The following is a 21,282-nucleotide window of genomic DNA, read 5'->3' as shown; positions in this document are numbered from 1 at the left end:
TAATATTTATTTAATTATTTTTAAAATTGGTATCTAGATAAAAAATATAGATTTTAAATAAATAATCCAAAACATAATTATTTCATGTCAAGATATTGAATATAGATTTGAAATGTAAAAGTACATATTTTCTTCTCTAGTTTCAATTTTTTTTAATCACATTTCTTTCAATAAACCAACCGCCAATATCTTAGTTTGTATATTTAAAGAGTAGGTATACGGTTACACGAATCTATTTATGTGACATAGATCAATACGATTCATGTTTAAAGTACTTTTATCATAAAAAAATAGAGCATGTCTTGTTAAACAGTCTCGCGAATTTATGGATTTGATCAAGCAGGAAACTCGTCTCACAAAATTGACCTAAAGAGATTCACAAGAATTTTTTTGTAAAAAATAATTTTTTTCATGAAATATTGACTCATTAGAAATCTCACAAGAATTTTTGTAATATTTAAAATGACTATATAGGCAGTTTGAAAAAAAAAAAGGCAATTAAAGAGATCAACAGTTCTATAAACTAAAATTTGGAACCCATGACAACCGTGTTAAACATATGACTTTAACAAGCCTATAAACTAACAACTGCTTGTTGGCCAAGATAATAATTTGATTTCATGACAGGAAAAGAGCCAAAAACAATATCGCATGAACACTAACAAAACATTCTCACTCCAATCCCACATAAAAGAGCAGAGAGAACCAAACCTCGTCATTGCATTGGAATCAACTACTCTAACAATTATGTAGTGACGAGTGACGGAAGTTGAGCCCCTAGCCTTGATATCCAGCCTTTGCGTTTCCGGTAGGCGTCGACTGCCTGTAATCTCAGCCTTTCTTTTGAAGCATCTTGTGTCATCTTCAAAACCTGCAACAAAAATAACCAGATCATACAGTTTAATTACATAGAATCATTATTTTTCTTGCAATTGAAATGAGGGGGATGGGACCTTGGGCACTGCAATTAACTTAGGTGGAGCCTTAACAACTTCTCCGAATTTTATTTCTTCGTGGCCCTGGAAGTCATCAGCCTCTTCTGTCCTTGCCTTTTTGTGTTTCTTCTTTCTATCTTCCAACCGCCTGCATTTGTTTATGGTTACGTCGTGTCTCTGAATTTAAATCTCTATTCTTCTCGTGGAACCAAATATTCCACAGTACATACTGAGTAAGAAACATGAATCCTTGACACAACACGTAACACCGAGTGTAGATGTTCGGCTAAAAGAGTGTAAAAAAAGAATCTAATTTTATCCATGTAAGACCCATTTTAAGAGGCAAAAATAGCAGAGGAACTGAAGATCTTGAGATAAAGACATGAAGGCTTACTGTTTTTTGCGTTCTTTTCTTTTGGAAACAGCAAGGCTCAATCCCTCTGAACCTTCAAATCGGAGGTCCTTCACTTCCTTTCTTTTCCTTTTCTTCTTCTTCTCATGTAAGCTATGTTGCAGCACTTGATCACCATGTTCCATGTGTTGTGCCTCCAAATTAGAATCATTTCTGACCCTTTTCGTCCCTCTAGTTGTAGAATCACATTCTGCCCCTGAAAGATTTCTCTACAAGTAAATCATATATCAGTGGCAACAAAGAACAACACATAGCACATGTATATAACTGAAGATCTTAGGAGAGGAAGCAATCACAGTTTTCATGAATGGAAAAATCCTTCAAGCAGACCCCTCAGTTAAGGTACTTTATACTCTCGGTTAATCGCTTTCCATCACAATGATGTTATACATATTGCAAAGACAAAAATCTCCAGGAACCCATAGTCACGAATATAGATTCCCATGAGCCTCTGTAGCATAACAGCAGCAGAATTTGAATTCAGATTTTATTGTTCTTGCATAAAAATTAATTAACCCTATAAAAGTATTGACTGCTTTTTCCTGTTATTTGTTTTACCTGTCGCCTAATAAACAACCAAATCAGACAAAAATTGTTGTTTACAGAGCTTGAATCTAATTTCATGTTTTTACATTTCCATCATCCAATTTCCTTCATTTTTACACCACTTTGAACCAGTGTAATCAAAAGTGCTCCAAGGCATGCCTCTCGTGCAAGGCACACTGGTGGCAAGCCAATGCACACCCAAGCACGCTGGTGCCACATGAGTGCCAGCCTCAGAGCAGACCTACAACAAGACTCTGACATGCCTGGGATTTTATTTTATTCAAGTCTGGGCTGAATTTTATCTATATTTTTTCCCTATTAATTTAACATTAAAGTATAATCATAACATACCTAGGGTTTTCTTTACTCACTCGCCATAGTAGCCCAACCTACAACCAAAACCCGCATAACTGTGCAGCCGCAGAAAGTGACAGCATCTCGCGTTAGTTGTATTTTGCATTATCTCGGATATTTAGAGTGATTAGGGAAAATTTAATTCATTTATTTTAATATGCTTTGATGAAAATCTTTAAATCACATTTAGATCTCTAATAATACCACTGAAATTTATTATTAAATATTTAACACTTTTTGCAAATTGTTTTGGTTTTACTGGACAGGCTTTCTTATTGACTACTAAAATATAGGAGAGATCACTAAAATGGGTATTTAAATTTCTTTTATTCCAATGCTTGAAGAGGTGGATGCCTTTAGTGAAGATGTAGATGTTAGATTGCTTATCCTAAGAGGTCATGACAATTACAAAATTTACTATGAGGAAGAAGCAAGACGTGAAACGGCCTGTAGTTACATGCCTAGTAAAGAGTAAGTCGTGGACACAATAAGAATAAAATGTAAAAAACTGAGTATGGAAAAAAGGAAATGCGTTAGAAAACTTGCAGGGATATAGCTCAGTGGAAGTGCGATGCACCATTTCCATTCAATGGTGTTAACTATGACGACTTTCAAGCGATAATTGATTAAGCAATTCGACATTGGAATGAAAGCTCCAAGTTACCATGATATGAGGGGCACAATTTGATTCAAGTTATTACTGATAATTCAAGCAATATGGTTTTTACATGTAAATTTCAATATAAATTCTAAAATATAATTTCATTATTTAATTCTCAAATCTTTTTCTGCAGCTAATTTATAAATATAATTCTATTTCATCCATGCTTACAAAGTCGCCGCATTTGTTTTCGAGCACTGTGAGAACATTGTGCTGGATCTGATATTGGAAGATAGCAAATTATCCATGGTTGAACCAACCTTGGACAAATGCAAGACAATGAAGTTGAAGCATACATATGTCAGACCAAGGTTGTACTGAACATCTTGACATCATCGAACCACTGACCTTTACGGCGGTGAATATTATTTAAACCTTGTGTTCTTAATTACAATGATGAGGAGGAGGTCATATATTGGTGACTAATTGTCTTTGCATCAACAGAGTCAAGGAGTTTTTGGAATAACCATAAGACGAACAATTAGAGCTCTTGACAAATAACTTTTCTAGTAGACTGAGTTTCAATTTTAAAGTTTAATCAAAATAATTTTGAGTAACTTGTTTAATGTTGGTACCAGCTGAAAGGTGGAGATATTACTGATTTTCAATCATCGAACTTGAAAAAAAAATTTCAATAAAACTTCTTAGTCTTACTAATAACGCACGTGGTTGTGAGAGTAATTGGAGCATTTTTTAACATGTAAGTTACGCCGTCACCATGGAATTTACTATACATTCATCAAATATAAGTTAAATACTTTTCCAATTAATAGCAAGAAACGAAAAAGGCTTTGCTCAAAAAATGCTCGAACAATTCAGTGTCGAAGAATAATCAAGCATTCAAGTTTCAACATGATTCAAGGGACCGAATTGAACTAATCATTTTGAAGGAGATAGATGATAGCAACAAATGGCTGGTGGGCGGAAGGGTGAAAAATCAACTGGAGAAATTGATTTTGTATATGATGATTTGCATGATTCTTACAGTTGACAGAGCATATAACAAAATTACACCACATGAATATCCAACAGGTCCATAAATAAAATTTGACTCACATTCTACAGACTACAACTCAACACAGATAAGAACATGTATGCACGTGTGTGTGTGAGGTGGAGTGACAAAATTTAACAAGGACTCACCTTCTCAAAGCCTCCTCGAGCATTTATCTTCATAGCATTCCTGGAAGTCCCTAAAACATAAAAAAAAAACCATCCAGCACGGCCACCAAAAACATAACATAGCTAAAGAAACAATTTTTAGGTAAAACCCAAGCTCATATGCCATTCGTAGCAAACACTTGACCATATAAAACAAAAATGGGCCAAAAAATAACGAAAATGAACCTGCATTGAAATAGAACACACAACCTCATGATCCACACAGAAATTAAAATTCGCCCCCAAATCGCACTGAAATAGAGTAGGGACCCACCAGAAAAAGACAGGATTTTACGAAGTTTGGAGGGGAGAACATCGAAGGATGAGGGATCCGGTGGTGGCGGGAGTCTGGTGCTCCCTCCATGCGCTGCTCTGTAATTCTTCTCCCTTCTTCGCTGCCCCTTCCCACCCATAGCTGCTACGCCAAAACCCTAGCTATAAATTATTATCTACACCAATCCTGAATTATGCCTCGTCTCGTCCGTTCATTTAATTAGACCATTCGTTTATTTTATTATATATATATATATATATATATTGCTTTTTAAATAAATAAATACAATTAATTTAAAATAATAAAATCAATAATATTTGAAAAATAAATATATTATAGTGTGTCTACAACTCGTAAATCATTAATTTTATTGATTTAAAATACATGCCTGTAAATTGATAAGACAATAAAAAAGAAATTTTGTTATTATGTTAGTCCGAAATTTACTGATATTTATCGAAAGATAACTGCTACAAATTTTCACATTAATCAATTGCATCATTTTCCATTCAACAGTTTAAATCGAATTTTACAATAATTAAAGTTAAAGTTATTTTTAATAAATCCATATATTTAATTTTTTATCATCATATTATAAGTCATTTATCATCTCTTCTCAATAATAATTAATATACAAAATATTATCTATATGATTGAAAATAGAATATCATATTTTTCTTTGTTCTCTCCGAAATTATTCATACCTTCTTTCATTTTAAAATATAATGAAAAGTATACCGTTTTAAAAGTGCGGAAATAATTTTTTTTTAAAGCTCGCAATTACAAAATAACATTTAAAGTAATCGTATTTATTTGTCAACAAGAATAACGCAATTTAAAAATAACTAACGTCATCTAAGATCAACGAAAGCGTAAACGTGTAAAAATCGTAATATCATCAACATATAAAAATGTTCATCTCCTCTCAAATCTCATATCATAATGCGGAAAACATGCGGTCCTCGGGTCGTGTCACCGCGCATCCCGCCTGCCTACTCAGTCTTCGGCACCTCCGGTCCCCTGATCAAAATGCTCACCTGCATCACACACGCCTAGTGAGTCTAAAGACTCAACACACCTGTACCAGTAATAACAAGTACATATACGTAGCACACAGCAGTGAAAAATAGCATAATCAAAATACATTTCATGAGCTTAAAAACATGAACATAAGCGTGTCGTGTAAAATGGTAATGTGTCAAAACATGTCTCATCATGTTATCATATCATATGCGTAACTGTGACTTGTCAAAACATGGTAATAGCTTGTATAATCGTATCAGCATATACGTGTTAAAATCTTTATTTGAATTCCGTTCATTAGCTGTGACTTTCGTATTATCATGTCATCATGTCAGTCGATGGATCCATCTACGTGTAACCGCGGTACCCGGCGGCGGGGGACATCAGCGACACTCTCACCCGTCAACTGAGCCCGAGCCTATCATATCATCATATCATGTCAATGGAAATACGATCGTCGGGCTCCCTCTGGGGCCTTTTTCCCTCACGATATCTCCAATCATATCATCGTGTCATCGTGTTAGTCACAACTAAATCACTTCCTTCAAAACGTGTCATCATATTCATCACTTAATAAAAGCATGCATAGTACATAATTTTTCATTTAAATCAAGCATGCACCGTATTTATCATAATTGCGTAAAAATTGTAAACATGATGCATGAACATTGAAAATATCATGAATTTGTGCTCAGGGCGCTGTCAGGACCAAAATCTCACCCCGGGTGCAAAATGACCATTTTGCCCCTGGAAACCCAAAATCGTTTCAACCCTGGACCTCTAAAATTGACCCGAAGCTTACCAAACTCCTTAAAATGTCCCAAAACATATTTAAAAGCATTCTTAAACGTCTTAACATATTCGTTTTAAAACTTGGACCGATGTCCCGGTTTTAACCCGAATCGACTCGAAACTTAATCAAAATTTTCCCAACTTTTTAACATACCTTAAAAACACTAAAATGTTCCTAAAACCATGTCATTATCCCCCTAACACCCGGCTGAAAATTTCCAGTAATTCCCCCAACTCTCGGCCCCTTTCCTCAATTACCCCCCCTTGGTGCACTCTTTTCCCAAAAACTCAAGCCACCACCCAAACTCAACGTACCAGCCTTGAACCGACCTCCCCTTGACCACCTTGGACCCTACTTGACACACTAGACACACGGCTCCAGCCCCATGCAGGCTGTACAAAGCCCACGACCGCTAGACACCAAGGAGTACCGCCGCGACTCTTTTCACTAACACCGCACGGTTCGCTCTTGGGGCTGTTCCAGCAGGTTCCGAGCCCTTCCAGGCCCTGTCCCAGACCTATCAGGGTCTTATTCATGGCACGGTTGAGCCCTTACACTGCTGGATGGACCCTTGCACGCACCCTACCCCAAAACCGAACTGAAATGGGACATCACGCCCGATCTACCCAAGTTCCAACCCAAACCGACTCCAGCCCTATTTCTCTACATACCATGACATGTCTCGGCCCTTCACAACAGCAACCGACAGTCCCCTTGCACAGCAACAAGAAACAGTGAGAGTTGACGCACGCAAAAAATGAAATGTTCACACGAAACCTGAAAATCTCAAACACCCTTGGTTGGATCGAAAGTTTTCGTGAAGAAGTGCACACACAACATTAATATGACGTGCATGATGCAAAAAAAGAAGTAACAAGCGTGCCTTATGATGCTAGGTGCACAAACGTTCGGAGGAACACGGGACGTGGAAAGAATTGAGCTTGGTGGAAAAAGAAGCACCGAAATCTTTGATGCTGCAACTCACGAAGGAGATGGCCAATTGGAGGAGGTGGGCGGCTGATACATGTTTTAGGTTTAGGGTAAACGGTGTTTAGGTGCTAATTATATAGATAATCTTAAGTTAATGGACCACAATTTTATTTTAAAGATTTATAAAAGGGTTTTAAGCCCAAAAGGTCCAAAGGTAGGCCCATTAAATCCAAACGCACTCCCGAAAAATATTTCTTGTTGGAAAGATTTTGAAAATATTAGTCGAATCCTCAAAAAGTCCCCTGATTCGATAAAATTTGCGTACCGTTAAAAATAAAGTCATGCGGGTAAAAATACTCAAAAATTTCCTTTATTTGAAAAATCCACTTAAACACCATATATTAATTTATAAAAATTATTCATGTATTAAAATAAATTTCCTGAAAATTCTCCGGTCTCCGATCCTCGTTCGGGCGTGAAATGCACCTACAAACCCTAATGCATGAACTTATAAAATAACATGAAATAAATTCTACCATACATGAATTATGCATAAAATGTATAAAATAATTAAACACAAATTAATGAAATAAACATGCATTTAATGCTTTAAAACAATTTAATAAAATACCAACGAAATTTAATAATTTGCATGCACGAGGTACACGTGGACCTTCAAATTTTCGGGACGTTACAATCTTACCCCCTTAAATTGAATTTCGTCCCCGAAATTCGCTTATCCTTAATAATCAAAAAGTTTAGACTCTTACTTAATTCTAGTATCCCAATAATCCACGCTTCCGCTGCATCACTCTGATAAAATAAGTGTAGGTTGTCCTTACGTCTCTTCAATCCTAATTAAATTGCCTACCAAAATCCTCATTTGCGAATCGTAACTTAGAACGACTTATGGTGACTTAGTTCTATCCTACTCTGGCCTCGAATTCTGACTTTTCTCAAACTTCCCAATATTAGAAATGACAGTCCGAATTTTATTGCGTCTTACTTTTCTTACATTGTACCCGTAATGTTCATTGATCTATTACATTTGTATTTATGCAGTTCATCCTAAGAAACCTTAGCACCAAAATTTATTGATCGATTCCTATCCCCGATAATACACTCAATTTAAATTTTATCTCACCCCATAATAATATTAGCCTAAGATCCTTGAATCAAATTATTTTACAGCACCAAACTTACATAACTTAATTATTTACAAGTACATCCCAAATATTAAATTATTGCAAATCTTAAATTCGAGTAACGTTAATCCATAAAACCCAAGATAGGCAATATCGATCTTCTACCTTAATAATAAAACCATTCTAGTATCAATTACATTCTTAAACTATTTCTTTCCTAATTACAATATAGTTGAGGCCTAAGACCCTTGAACTTTTCCTCATTGGAACGAATGTCGCATTCTTACGTATCCTTAATGCTTAATTAATTATAGCGTATAAAACTTACTAAGTTGTCCCATGTTAATGTTGGACTATAGCCCATAGAATTCTAGATTTCCCACATCAAGATTTTGATTTCTTAATCGATAAAAATCTTAATATTCGTTCATTGATAACATATGTTGAACACCACTAATTCACTTTTGTTTTTACTTCACCCCAAATTTTCATATGAACACTTATCTCATAAACTTGAAATTCAAGTTTACACAACCCAAATAGTAATGAATAGTATAACTTCAACACACATATCCGCTTAGTTCCAAGTTTCTTAAAGACTTTCAAAAATTTCTCAAAACAAGGTGTTTACCTCGATTCTTACATGCGTTTATCGAGTAACCTAACCATCAATCATACCCAACTTCCTAGAAAAATTAAATTCCAACAAAGATATAATCTTAACTGTTAAGATCATGACTAAAACTTATGACACACCAAACTTAGGTTCCCAAAAATTTGTTAACTCAATGTTTATCTTATAACTTAACTAACCGATCAACTTTACCTTAAATCGTCATAACTTTAAATTCTTAATTTGTCACAATATTATTTCACTAACGCTTAAATTTTTCAAGCCCAAGATTGATTCATCCCACAATGTCCTCGATTACCATTCATTATAACATTATAATCCAGGTCTCTCAATGTTCTATATTTCCTTCAAACTTAAATCACTGAAAATTCCTATCGTTTAAACCATTCATTTCTCTCTTATTGCTAAATTAGTCTCCAAATTCCTTAGAATTGCAACATAAATTTTTAATTTCCTCAAAAATTATCCAATTTATTCTTAATTCCAAAAATTCCACAATCGGCCCAAGTTCTTGGCATTCCTAATTTCATTTCATAGGTTATCTGTATCATAAAATTCAATAATTTTAAGCTTATTAAACCCAAAATTAAGTCTCATAACCAGTCTTACATTTCCATAAATATTTAACATCCCAAGTGTTTCTCAGAATTTCGAATTTAATCCTCAAAAATTTTGAGATTTGCAATTTGGTCCTTATTGTTCTCGAAAATTGCATTTTTGGCCCATACAACTCTTCGAAATTTGCATTTCTGGTCCCCATAAAATTTTGATTTTTTTGCCTCATTAAACCTTAAAATCCTCAAAACTCAGAATTTAATCCCATAATTCGAAAATTTGAAAATAGCCCCTTAAATTTTTATTTTTACATTTAAGTCCTCAATTATTGGTTATTACAAGTAGGTCCTTAAAATTCTCAATTCATGCAATTCAATCCTTAAATCCCACTATATAGAGCATGCATCCTAAATAAATTCCACGTCTTTATACTTCCAAAAATCGTCGTAGTCTTCGATTCGTTATTCCTTACATGAAATCCTAAAAAAATTAATTCAACTAGTAACCATGAACCGCAATATTTTTCTTAGAAAACCTACATGCCCCAAAAGCATTCATAACTTTCAAGATTAACTTATGATTCAAAAACTAGAACATCAGTACTACTAACCAAAAATTAATATAGTCAAATCATTTTCAATACTTTATTACTGCCCATTAGCAAAATTCTTATTCATGTCCAATTCCACCACGAGGCCGGTATGCATGAAAATCATATAGTTTCTTGTTTCATGTCGTAACATGCATAAAAAAAATTTAAAACATTAAATCTCAAAACATAGCAACATATAAACATGTATTGTAAGCATATATCATGTGAACATGCAGGTGCTAGCATTAAAACATTTAAAACATGTAAAATCATACAACTTATAGACTTGAGGCTTGAAACTGAGCGGCAGAAGCTGACGGTGGCACAACCCTATACAGGACCCTTGCTCTGATACCAACTGAAAAGTCTACCGTTTTAAAAGTGCGGAAATATTTTTTTTTAAAGCTCGCAATTACAAAATAACATTTAAAGTAATCGTATTTATTTGCCAACAAGAATAACGCAATTTAAAAATAACTAACGTCATCCAAGATCAACGAAAGCGTAAACGTGTAAAAATCGTAATAGCATCAACATATAAAAATCTTCATCTCCTCTCAAATCTCATATCATAATGCGGAAAACATGCGGTCCTCGGGTCGTGTCACCGCGCATCCCGCCTGCCTAGTCAGTCTTCGGCACCTCCGGTCCCTTGATCAAAATGCTCACCTGCATCACACACGCCTAGTGAGTCTAAAGACTCAACACACCTGTACCAGTAATAACAAGTACATATACGTAGCACACAGCAGTGAAAAATAGCATAATCAAAATACATTCCATGAGCTTAAAAACATGAACATAAGCGTGTCGTGTAAAATGGTAACGTGTCAAAACATGTCTCATCATGTTATCATATCATATGCGTAACTGTGACTTGTCAAAACATGGTAATAGCATGTATAATCGTATCAGCATATACGTGTTAAAATCTTTATTTGAATTCCGTTCATTAGCTGTGACTTTCGTATTATCATGTCATCATGTCAGTCGATGGATCCATCTACGTGTAACCGCGGTACCCGGCGGCGGGGGACATCAGCGACACTCTCACCCGTCAACTGAGACCGAGCCTATCATATCATCATATCATGTCAATGGAAATACGATCGTCGGGCTCCCTCTGGGGCCTTTTCCCTCACGATATCTCCAATCATATCATCGTGTCATCGTGTTAGTCACAACTAAATCACTTCCTTCAAAACGTGTCATCATATTCATCACTTAATAAAAGCATGCATATACATAATTTTTCATTTAAATCAAGCATGCACCGTATTTATCATAATTGCGTAAAAATTGTAAACATGATGCATGAACATTGAAAATATCATGAATTTGTGCTCAGGGCGATGCCAGGACCAAAATCTCAACCCGGGTGCAAAATGATCATTTTGCCCCTGGAAACCCAAAAACTATCGTTTCAACCCTGGACCTCTAAAATTGACCCGAAGCTTACCAAACTCCTTAAAATGTCCCAAAACATATTTAAAAGCATTCTTAAACGTCTTAACCTATTCGTTTTAAAACTTGGACCGGTGTCCCGGTTTTAACCCGAATCGACTCGAAACTTAATCAAAATTTTCCCAACTTTTTAACATACCTTAAAAACACTAAAATGTTCCTAAAACCATGTCATTATCCCCCTAACACCCGGCTGAAAATTTCCAGTAATTCCCCTAACTCTCGGCCCCTTTCCTCAATTACCCCCCCTTGGTGCACTCTTTTCCCAAAAACTCAAGCCACCACCCAAACTCAACGTACCAGCCTTGAACCGACCTCCCCTTGACCACCTTGGGACCCTACTTGACACACTAGACACACGGCTCCAGCCCCATGCAGGCTGTACAAAGCCCACGACCGCTAGACACCAAGGAGTACCGCCGCGACTCTTTTCACTAACACCGCACGGTTCGCGCTTGGGGCTGTTCCAGCAGCTTCCGAGCCCTTCCAGGCCCTGTCCCAGACCCATCAGGGTCTTATTCATGGCACGGTTGAGCCCTTACACTGCTGGATGGACCCTTGCACGCACCCTACCCCAAAACCGAACTGAAATGGGACATCACGCCCGATCTACCCAAGTTCCAACCCAAACCGACTCCAGCCCTATTTCTCTACATACCATGACATGTCTCGGCCCTTCACAACAGCAACCGACAGTCCCCTTGCACAGCAACAAGAAACAGTGAGAGTTGACGCACACAAAAAATGAAATGTTCACACGAAACCTGAAAATCTCAAACACCCTTGGTTGGATCGAAAGTTTTCGTGAAGAAGTGCACACACAACATTAATATGACGTGCATGATGCAAAAAAAGAAGTAACAAGCGTGCCTTATGATGCTAGGTGCACAAACGTTCGGAGGAACACGGGACGTGGAAAGAATTGAGCTTGGTGGAAAAAGAAGCACCGAAATCTTTGATGCTGCAACTCACGAAGGAGATGGCCAATTGGAGGAGGTGGGCGGCTGATACATGTTTTAGGTTTAGGGTAAATGGTGTTTAGGTGCTAATTATATAGATAATCTTAAGTTAATGGACCACAATTTTATTTTAAAGATTTATAAAAGGGTTTTAAGCCCAAAAGGTCCAAAGGTAGGCCCATTAAATCCAAACGCACTCCCGAAAAATATTTCTTGTTGGAAAGATTTTGAAAATATTAGTCGAATCCTCAAAAAGTCCCCCGATTCGATAAAATTTGCGTACCGTTAAAAATAAAGTCATGCGGGTAAAAATACTCAAAAATTTCCATTATTTGAAAAATCCACTTAAACACCATATATTAATTTATAAAAATTATTCATGTATTAAAATAAATTTCCTGAAAATTCTCCGGCCTCCGATCCTCGTTCGGCTTGAAATGCACCTACAAACCCTAATGCATGAACTTATAAAATAACATGAAATAAATTCTACCATGCATGAATTATGCATAAAATGTATAAAATAATTAAACACAAATTAATGAAATAAACATGCATTTAATGCTTTAAAACAATTTAATAAAATACCAACGAAATTTAATAATTTACATGCACGAGGTACACGTGGCCTTTAAATTTTCGGGACGTTACATATAACAACTCTTTCCCTAAAGAGAGTCATCAAATTTGAACCAATTCAAACATTTGGCACAAAACCAATATGGGGACCGGAGTGATATAAAGAAGAACATGAAATAAAACTACACGAAAAATATTTGAATTCGAGACGAATACAATTTTTTTTTAATTTGGGATGAAGGAGATATTTTGTTACGAAGGAGTCTCCAACCCGAAAATTTGATTCAATTAAGTAATGATCAACATAATATTTTAAACATTATAACATGGTTACTATCATGATTCACCATCGTAGATAAATTATACCTTATAATAGAATGTCTCTTATGAGATGATATCATATCTTTATGTATAATAAATTGACTGGGCATTTAATTATACCTTATAATAGTAAGTCTCTTACGAGATAATATCAGAATCTTTATGTATTAGTAACTGACTGAACATATAATTATACATTATAATAATAGATATCTTATGAGATGATATCAGATCTTTATGTATAAGAAACTGACTTGGCATATAATTATACCTTATAATAGTAGTTTTCTTGTGAAATAATGTCAGATCTTTATGTATAAGAAACTGACTGGGCATATAATTACAGAAATCCATTGTAACGTGATAGCGAATCATAGTTGTATTATTGCTAGGCAAGTCCAAAAATCGACATTATTTCACATCCTCCCTATGCTTTTAACAATCGTGAAACACAAATGAAAACCGGTGATCATTGAAAAAAAGAGAGAGAGAGAATGGAAGAAAAATTGCCCAATTGACCATATCATATTAATTAATCAGCAATATTTCAAGCAAAACCTACAGAACTCATTGGATATTAATTTCCAACAGCAACTGCTGATGAGCTTGATAACAATACATAATAAATAATTACAAATGAAGTAAACTTATATATGCACATCAATTCTCAAACAGGAGGCACCTGATTCTGGCCTCAGGCAATCCAATGAACAAATCAGTCTCCACATGATCATAAACTTCGCTAATATCCGCGAACTGTATGTTAGCTCTATCCCCATCTGCCCCTCGTTCGGGTTCGAATTTACACTACAGCAGTGATATTTGAGGGTCAAGTCTATACATCTGAGTGAATGTTAAACTTAAAACACAACGAAAAAAGTTCGAATGAATCTTCGGGTTTTCTTTATTTCATAATTTAGTTCATTTCTCATGAAAAACCAAGATTTTTCAATAATAAATAAAAACTGATTGATCACGTACCTTCTCAGTCAGACTAGCATTTTCAGCAGCTAGGGCATTACCCTGAATATATATATTCCACAAACACAAATATTTAAGTGTATCCATTTTTAATTTCCAGAAAAATTATTCTATAATAACCTGAAAACAACATGTATTCATGTTTTAAACAGATGTACCTTTTCTTTCAAATGATCCATCTGTCGCTTGTACACTTGCATCTGGGAAAAAATACGGTATGCGTATTACTCGAATCATTCGATATATTTTATGTTAGCTGGTCATACTCTACTAGTAATTTAGCAAGAAAATACTCGAACAAGAAAAGAAGTTTGCGCGAACGCCCTACTGCCTTTCACATGATGATACCAATAGTCCAATATACAAAACAGAGGGCATCAAAATCTTTGAACCATTAAACTTAAATTTCTGCAGCAAGACTTTCTTTCGTTCTATAAAATCTTGGTTCAGTCCCTGACTACCATTTTTTAAAGGAAAACTATGATATAAGCGCGCGATAAAACCGTGCAGGAGAGGGGATTAGGCCAAGACTGACGACTGCAATCTTTACCTTCTTTGTTCGGATGTTGCTTACGCTATGCTCCAATTGTCTTTCCAGCTGTTGCAGTTCTTCAATGTTGCATGTTCCCAGATTTTCACCGAGTACCTTCCTAGTTACATCGAACGATTCGTCACACAGAAATAATAATACTGTTTAATAGAAGCTATGTTTTTTTTTTTTAATATCCTGCCTACCGTTTCGAAGCTTCAAGCAGCTCGATCTTTTTCATCATAGCAGCTGTTTCATGCTTCAACTGCTGCAAAATTTTAACAATTTACTACTATGAGCAAATTATATACTAGTATAAAAAAAATTGATTAGAAATTCAATATCAAATATGATACAACCTCAATATTTTGTTCCGAAGGGACATTCTTTGCTTGAGCATCTTCAGTATGCATTCGATATCGTGCGATCGACTCCTGCATTCTGAGAGATTGATGACATAAAACCAAAAATTCTTCAGTCCTATGTATCATTACTCATATACAAGTCATACATCATTATGATATTTCTTGCTTGGTTTTGTTCATGCTAATCCATACGAATAGAGCATCTATCAGGCCTTAGATATGAAATTTCACCTCAAAAATTTTTGAGTAACGAGTATAGTGTTTAATTACCATACATCAGTACAGTGTTTGTCTGAGTATGAAATTTCACCTAAAAAATTCTTCATTTCTGTGTATCATTACTCATATACAAATCATACATCATTATGATACTTCTTGCTTGGTTCTGTTCATGCTACCCATACGGGTAGAGCATCTATCAGGCCTTAGATATGAAATTTCACCTAAAAAATTCTTGAGTAATGATTATTGTGTTTAATTATCATACATCGTTACAATGTTTGTTTGAGTATGAAGTTTCACCTCAAAAATTCTTCAGTTTTGTGTATCGTTATTCATATACAAGTCATACATCGTTATGATACTTCTTGCTTGGTTTTATTCATGCTACCCATACGGGTAGAAGCATCTATTAGGCCTTAGATATGAAATTTCACCTCAAAAATTCTTGAGTAATGATTACTGTGTTTAATTATCATACATCTTTACAGTGTTTGTCTGAGTATGAAATTTTACCTAAAAAATTCTTCAGTTATGTGCATCATTATTCATATGCAAGTCATACATTGTTACAATATTTTTTGCTTGGTTTTGTTCATGCTACCGATACGAGAGCATCTATCAGGCTTTAGATATGAAGTTTTGTTCATGCTACCGATACGAGAGCATCTATCAGGCTTTAGATATGAAATCTCACCTCAAAAATTATTGAGTAATGATTATAGTGTTTAATTATCATACATTGTTATAGTGTTTGTCTGAGTATGAAATTTCACCTAAAAAATTCTTCAGTTCTGTGTATCATTACTCATATACAAGTCATACATCGTTATGATACTTCTTGCTTAGTTTTGTTCATTCTACCCATATGGGATGGAGCATCTATCAGGCCTTAGATATGAAATTTCACCTCAAAAACTATTGAGTAATGATTACAATGTTTAATTATCATATATCGTTACAATATTTGTCTGAGTATGAAATTTCACCTCAAAAATTCTTCAGTTCTATGTATCATTACTCATATACAAGTCATACATCGTTCTGATATTCTTGCTTGGTTTTGTTCATTCTACCCATACGGGTAGAGCATCTATCGGGCCTTTGATATGAAATTTTACCTCAAAAGTTCGTGTTTAATTATCATACATCGTTACAGTATTTGTCTGAGTATGAAATTTCACCTAAAAAATTCTTCAGTTCTGTGTCATTACTCATATACAAGTCATACATCGTTATGATACTTGTTTGTTGGTTTTGTTCATGTTTACCCATACGGGTAAAGCATCTATCAGGCCTTAGATATGAAATTTCACCTCAAAATTCTTGAGTCATGATTACAGTGTTTAATTATCATACACCGTTACAGTGTTTGTTTGAGTATGAAATTTCACCTAAAAAATTCTTCAGTTCTGTGTATCATTACTCATATACAAGTCATACATCGTTATGATACTTCTTGTTTGGTTTTGTTCATGCTACCCATATGGGTAGAGCATCTATCAGGCCTTAGATATGAAATTTCACCTCAAAGTTCGTGTTTAATTACCATACATCGTTACAGTGTTTGTCTGAGTATGAAATTTCATCTAAAAAATTCTTCAGTTCTGCGTATCATTACTCCTATACAAGTCATACATCGTTATGATACTTATTGCTTGGTTTTGTTCATGTTACCCATATGGGTAGAGCATCTATTAGGCCTTAGATATGAAATTTCACCTCAAAAATTCTTGAGTAATGATTACTGTGTTTAATTATCATACATCTATACAGTATTTGTCTGAGTATGAAATTTCACCTTAAAAATTATTCAGTTCTGTGTATCATTATTCATATACAATTCATACATCGTTATGATATTTCTTGCTTGATTTTGTTCATGCTACACATTCTTCTTGCTTGGTTTTATAAACTTTCACCTCAAAAATCATAAATAAAATTTATAGTGTTTAATTATCTTACATCGTTACTGTGTTTGTCAAAGTATGAAATTCCACCTCAAAAATTCTTCAGTTCTGTGTATCATTACTCATATACAAGTCATACATCGTTATGATACTTCTTGCTTGGTTTTGTTCATGCTACCCATACGGGCAGTGGTTGAGCCACATTATATAATACCCGAGCTTGTCCCAATTTTTTTTAAAAAATTATACGTAAATTTTGGATTAATTTGATATTAACCTGGGTAGATCAATTTAAAATATTAAAAGATTATAGAGTTTAAAATTCTAGCCCGGATAGATCCATATTCCTCGCTCCGCCATTGCATACGGGTAGAGGAAATATCAGGCCTTAGATATGAAATTTCACCTCAAAAATTCTTTAGTAATGATTACAGTGTTCAATTATCATACCTCGTTACAGTGTTTGTCTGAGTATGAAATTTCACCTCAAAAATTTTTAAGTTTTGTGTATCATTAGTCATATACAAGTCATACATCGTTATGATACATCTTGCTTGGTTTTATTCATGCTACCCATACTTCTTGCTTGGAATTCCCGGGCATCTTCCATTCACCGGGGTCATCCACAAATCATCTTTGATCCAAAACACCACAAGTTTTAACCGTTTCTTGACCTATCGATGAATTCATAAGTTTCAAATCATGCAGGTGATATGAAAAAGATCTAAGAATCTCTCTTGACTTTCTATCACGGTGGTAAAGATTTCTTGCCGTGTTGCATCCCGTCCGTCCAGTGCATACCATATATATATATATATATATATATATATATATATGCAACCCGATTGTGTAGGCCTTGGATCTTAAAAACTAATCTGCTACCGTGTGTTAAACATTTAAGGATAAATTAAATGGAATTCCCCTGAACTAGATGGCTTGAGCGCGACCCCATGACCGTTCCAATCCGTCACTCCCCGACTTTCTTGACTGCTCTTGAGACGTCCATGTTGCTAAGGAAATCAAAACTTTTAAGAAGAAGCAGATTTAATTTGGTGTGTTGAGTGACTGACTTTTTAAGGAAAGCTTGTGATATAGGAGGCTTTCATTTTCAAAGAAAAAAAAAATGGAGAGTTTCGCAGCATCCACCACACAAAATTTTAAGGGGAAAATATTTTGAGAAAAAGGGATGGATCGTTTCGAAAATCCTTATATATATTATATTTTTGGGAGATTTATGCTGCACGTGAGACAGGAGAAAATTGAAACAAAATTTTGAAATTTATGGTGTTGCTTTGCCTTAGCTTTAGACGTCGACCTTCGGGCTAAAAGACGAGTCGCCTATCCACCATTTCATGGAAATTGAAAAATCTTTTGGGGGTAGTAAGTGCTTGTATAAATTATGACTTCAATGTATAGCCACTATCAATCTAAGGAATAGTTAATTATGACTTCAATGTATAGCCACTATCAATCTAAGGAATAGTTAATTATGACTTCAATGTATAGCCACTATCAATCTAAGGAATATCATGATTTGATGGGGAATCAAATCATGATGTCTTATATGCTTATTTAACTTATAACTTCTTTCATACTATTTGCTCGGCGTTCCTCTCTGAACGGAGAAATATTAGTTTTTATTGGCATTCAGGGTTGGATTGCGTGGTTTTCCTGGATCCTGTTGGACCTTTGATTACAGTTGGTCTCTCAACTCACACTGTAGGAGGCTTAGCTCCCTGCTAAATTAGTCACTGAATCAATAATGGTTATAGAAGATCAGGACTTTTTTGATATTCATTCTTGTTTTCAAGTCTAACTCTCCTTTATGTCTTTGATTCCACTACTTGACTTGGGACTTAGGCCCATTGAAATTAAGTCATTTGAACCTACTTTGGGAAAATCATCAGCAATGGATAAGCCAGCAGTATGCAAGCTGCTCAAGGTGAAAAATATAGGCGTTTTAAACGTACTGGAGGGGAGCATTTTCTTTTTTCCGCATGTCCTCTTACTTTCCTAACCCTTTTAAAGAAAGAACAAGTAGGTATGGAGAATTGAGTACTGAGTCCTTTTTTCTCGTCCGATTAACGACACATCAGAAATGATTAGAATAATAAATAAAATAAAAGATAAAACTTAAATTTGACAACAAAAGACGACTAGAATCACAAAAAGACGAATATACATGAATTAAATTACGATTTTCCCATGATAAGAATTTAGCACTGAATGATTGGATTCAAATTGTAGGAATATATATTTCAAAATTCTTTATGTTCTTCCCATGTTGTAAAATAACCAAGACTCTGCCTAACGCAATGCGAAACGACTGTTTTTATCAGTATCAAGAAGACAATGGCCTTTCATTTGTCGAGTATCAATGAATATGCATTATGCAATATTGTATAGCAAGTAATTAACAACTCGATCGACTCTCAACAAGTACATCAATATTAATTAGGTCATTCAGAAAATCCAAGTCCAAAATATTAGTCAAGCTCCTTAGATTTTCTCCTCCTCGATCTACAAAATATATGGTCGTTGTGCATTTATTTCACCTTCAAATATCTCAAAACCCCAAATCTTGATTTCCCAAAGCATTACATGAAATAAACTTTATTGATCACCATTATAGGTAGACATAGGTAAGTACATAGACAAACCTTTTAGTCTAACTAAAACATGCATATCTTTCTTTCTTGGACTTAAAAGAGACAAGCAGTCACAACAATATCATTTTTCTTGATTTACTTGGCCTGTGACAGATTGAAATCCTTTTTTAAAATGGTTTATATATAAATGGGAAACTTAATACACACACACACACACACACACACACACACACATATATATATAAAGATATTAGGATTCAAAATAAGATTTAGAGGTAGACTAAGTTCTAATATCCATCGTCAAATTGATCTTACTGTGGAGAAAGACAAACATACAACCAGATCAAGTGCACAATCCACATAAAAGCAAATGAAAGAAATATTTCATTCAAGAATTTGTATGCATGTGTATGTGTAGATACATACCTTGAACTGGCAAATTCATAGAATTTTCCTCTTGGAGAAAAGATGATGAGTGCAACCTCAGCATCACACAGTACAGACAGTTCGAATGCTTTCTTGAGAAGGCCATTTCTTCTTTTGGAGAAGGTGACTTGCCTGCTCGTCGCGTTCTCTATTCGCTTCATCTGAGTCTTCCCTCTCACCATTTCTTTAGCAAATCAAGAACCACCTGTAACATTGAACTAAATCAGGAAAAACCAACCAGATTCACATTTCTTTTTCTGATAACTCCCAGACTTTTTATTTGATGAAACAGGTTAAGAATCTGCGACAATTATCATGATTTACTGAGTATGTGATTCAAGATTTGCTAATATTGTAAACAAAAGAAAGGGAGAAAAAAATTTGCTGCTTGGGAGTGAAATCTGAAAAGGGTTGGACTTACAAATTTGGTAAACAAAAAAACTAGACTCAGATGAATTCACTTTAGGTTGCAGGTTTGGAACCAAAAAGGACTGGAAAAGGCAAGAAAACAATCTGAGATAAATAGATGCGATGAAAGGATAAAAAAGGAAACTAAATGGGAAAATTGTACGCTAAACTTGGAAAGATTTTACAGCTGTGAGTGAGTGATTGTCTGGTTGATTGATGACCAATTTTTTTCTTCTTTTTTTGGGTTTTTTTCCTTAAAATATATTTTTGGCCTCAGTATATGAACTTGTTTCCTTATTCATACTATTTTTTACCACTAATATTTCCTCCTCGAACTCCACCAAGCATAAGGAAGAGAATAGCAAAAATATATATGATTATTTTATTATGTTATTTTACAATAAAATAAGAATAAATTACCTTTGCTAATTTTGGTCAACCCGATAAACCCAACTCAATATATAAGATTAGATGTAAATGGAAATCATTAAAGAAAG

At 34.8% G+C, this 21,282-nt stretch overlaps 2 protein-coding genes across 6 annotated transcripts; both read right to left on the bottom strand.

Moving 5' to 3' along the window:
- Positions 1-498: 498 nt before the first annotated feature.
- On the bottom strand, positions 499-4,482 carry LOC142539458 (uncharacterized). Its single transcript, XM_075644942.1, has 5 exons — positions 4,344-4,482; positions 4,052-4,101; positions 1,330-1,556; positions 954-1,083; positions 499-871 (listed from the first exon to the last, which is right to left on the bottom strand). The coding sequence occupies exons 1-5, from the start codon at positions 4,480-4,482 to the stop codon at positions 746-748; spliced, it is 672 nt and encodes a 223-aa protein (XP_075501057.1). The 3' UTR covers positions 499-745.
- Positions 4,483-13,839: 9,357 nt separating this feature from the next.
- On the bottom strand, positions 13,840-20,902 carry LOC142539457 (MADS-box protein SOC1-like). 5 transcript variants are annotated; one of them, XM_075644936.1, is made up of 8 exons: positions 20,799-20,902; positions 20,378-20,582; positions 15,205-15,289; positions 15,055-15,116; positions 14,870-14,969; positions 14,478-14,519; positions 14,320-14,361; positions 13,840-14,145 (listed from the first exon to the last, which is right to left on the bottom strand). In XM_075644936.1, exons 2-8 carry the CDS (start codon positions 20,557-20,559, stop codon positions 13,999-14,001), a joined length of 660 nt encoding a protein of 219 aa, XP_075501051.1. In that variant the 5' UTR covers positions 20,560-20,582; positions 20,799-20,902; the 3' UTR covers positions 13,840-13,998. The 5 variants fall into 5 exon arrangements, with proteins under 5 accessions (XP_075501051.1, XP_075501055.1, XP_075501054.1 ...); XM_075644940.1 differs by having other exon boundaries at positions 15,208-15,289; positions 20,799-20,899; XM_075644939.1 differs by having other exon boundaries at positions 20,795-20,813.
- Between the last annotated feature and the right edge of the window lie 380 nt (positions 20,903-21,282).

The sequence above is a fragment of the Primulina tabacum genome, chromosome 3 (genome assembly GCF_025594145.1).
Source record: "Primulina tabacum isolate GXHZ01 chromosome 3, ASM2559414v2, whole genome shotgun sequence".
NCBI classification, from domain to species: Eukaryota; Viridiplantae; Streptophyta; class Magnoliopsida; order Lamiales; family Gesneriaceae; genus Primulina; species Primulina tabacum.
This window is presented reverse-complemented; position numbering and strand designations above follow the sequence as displayed.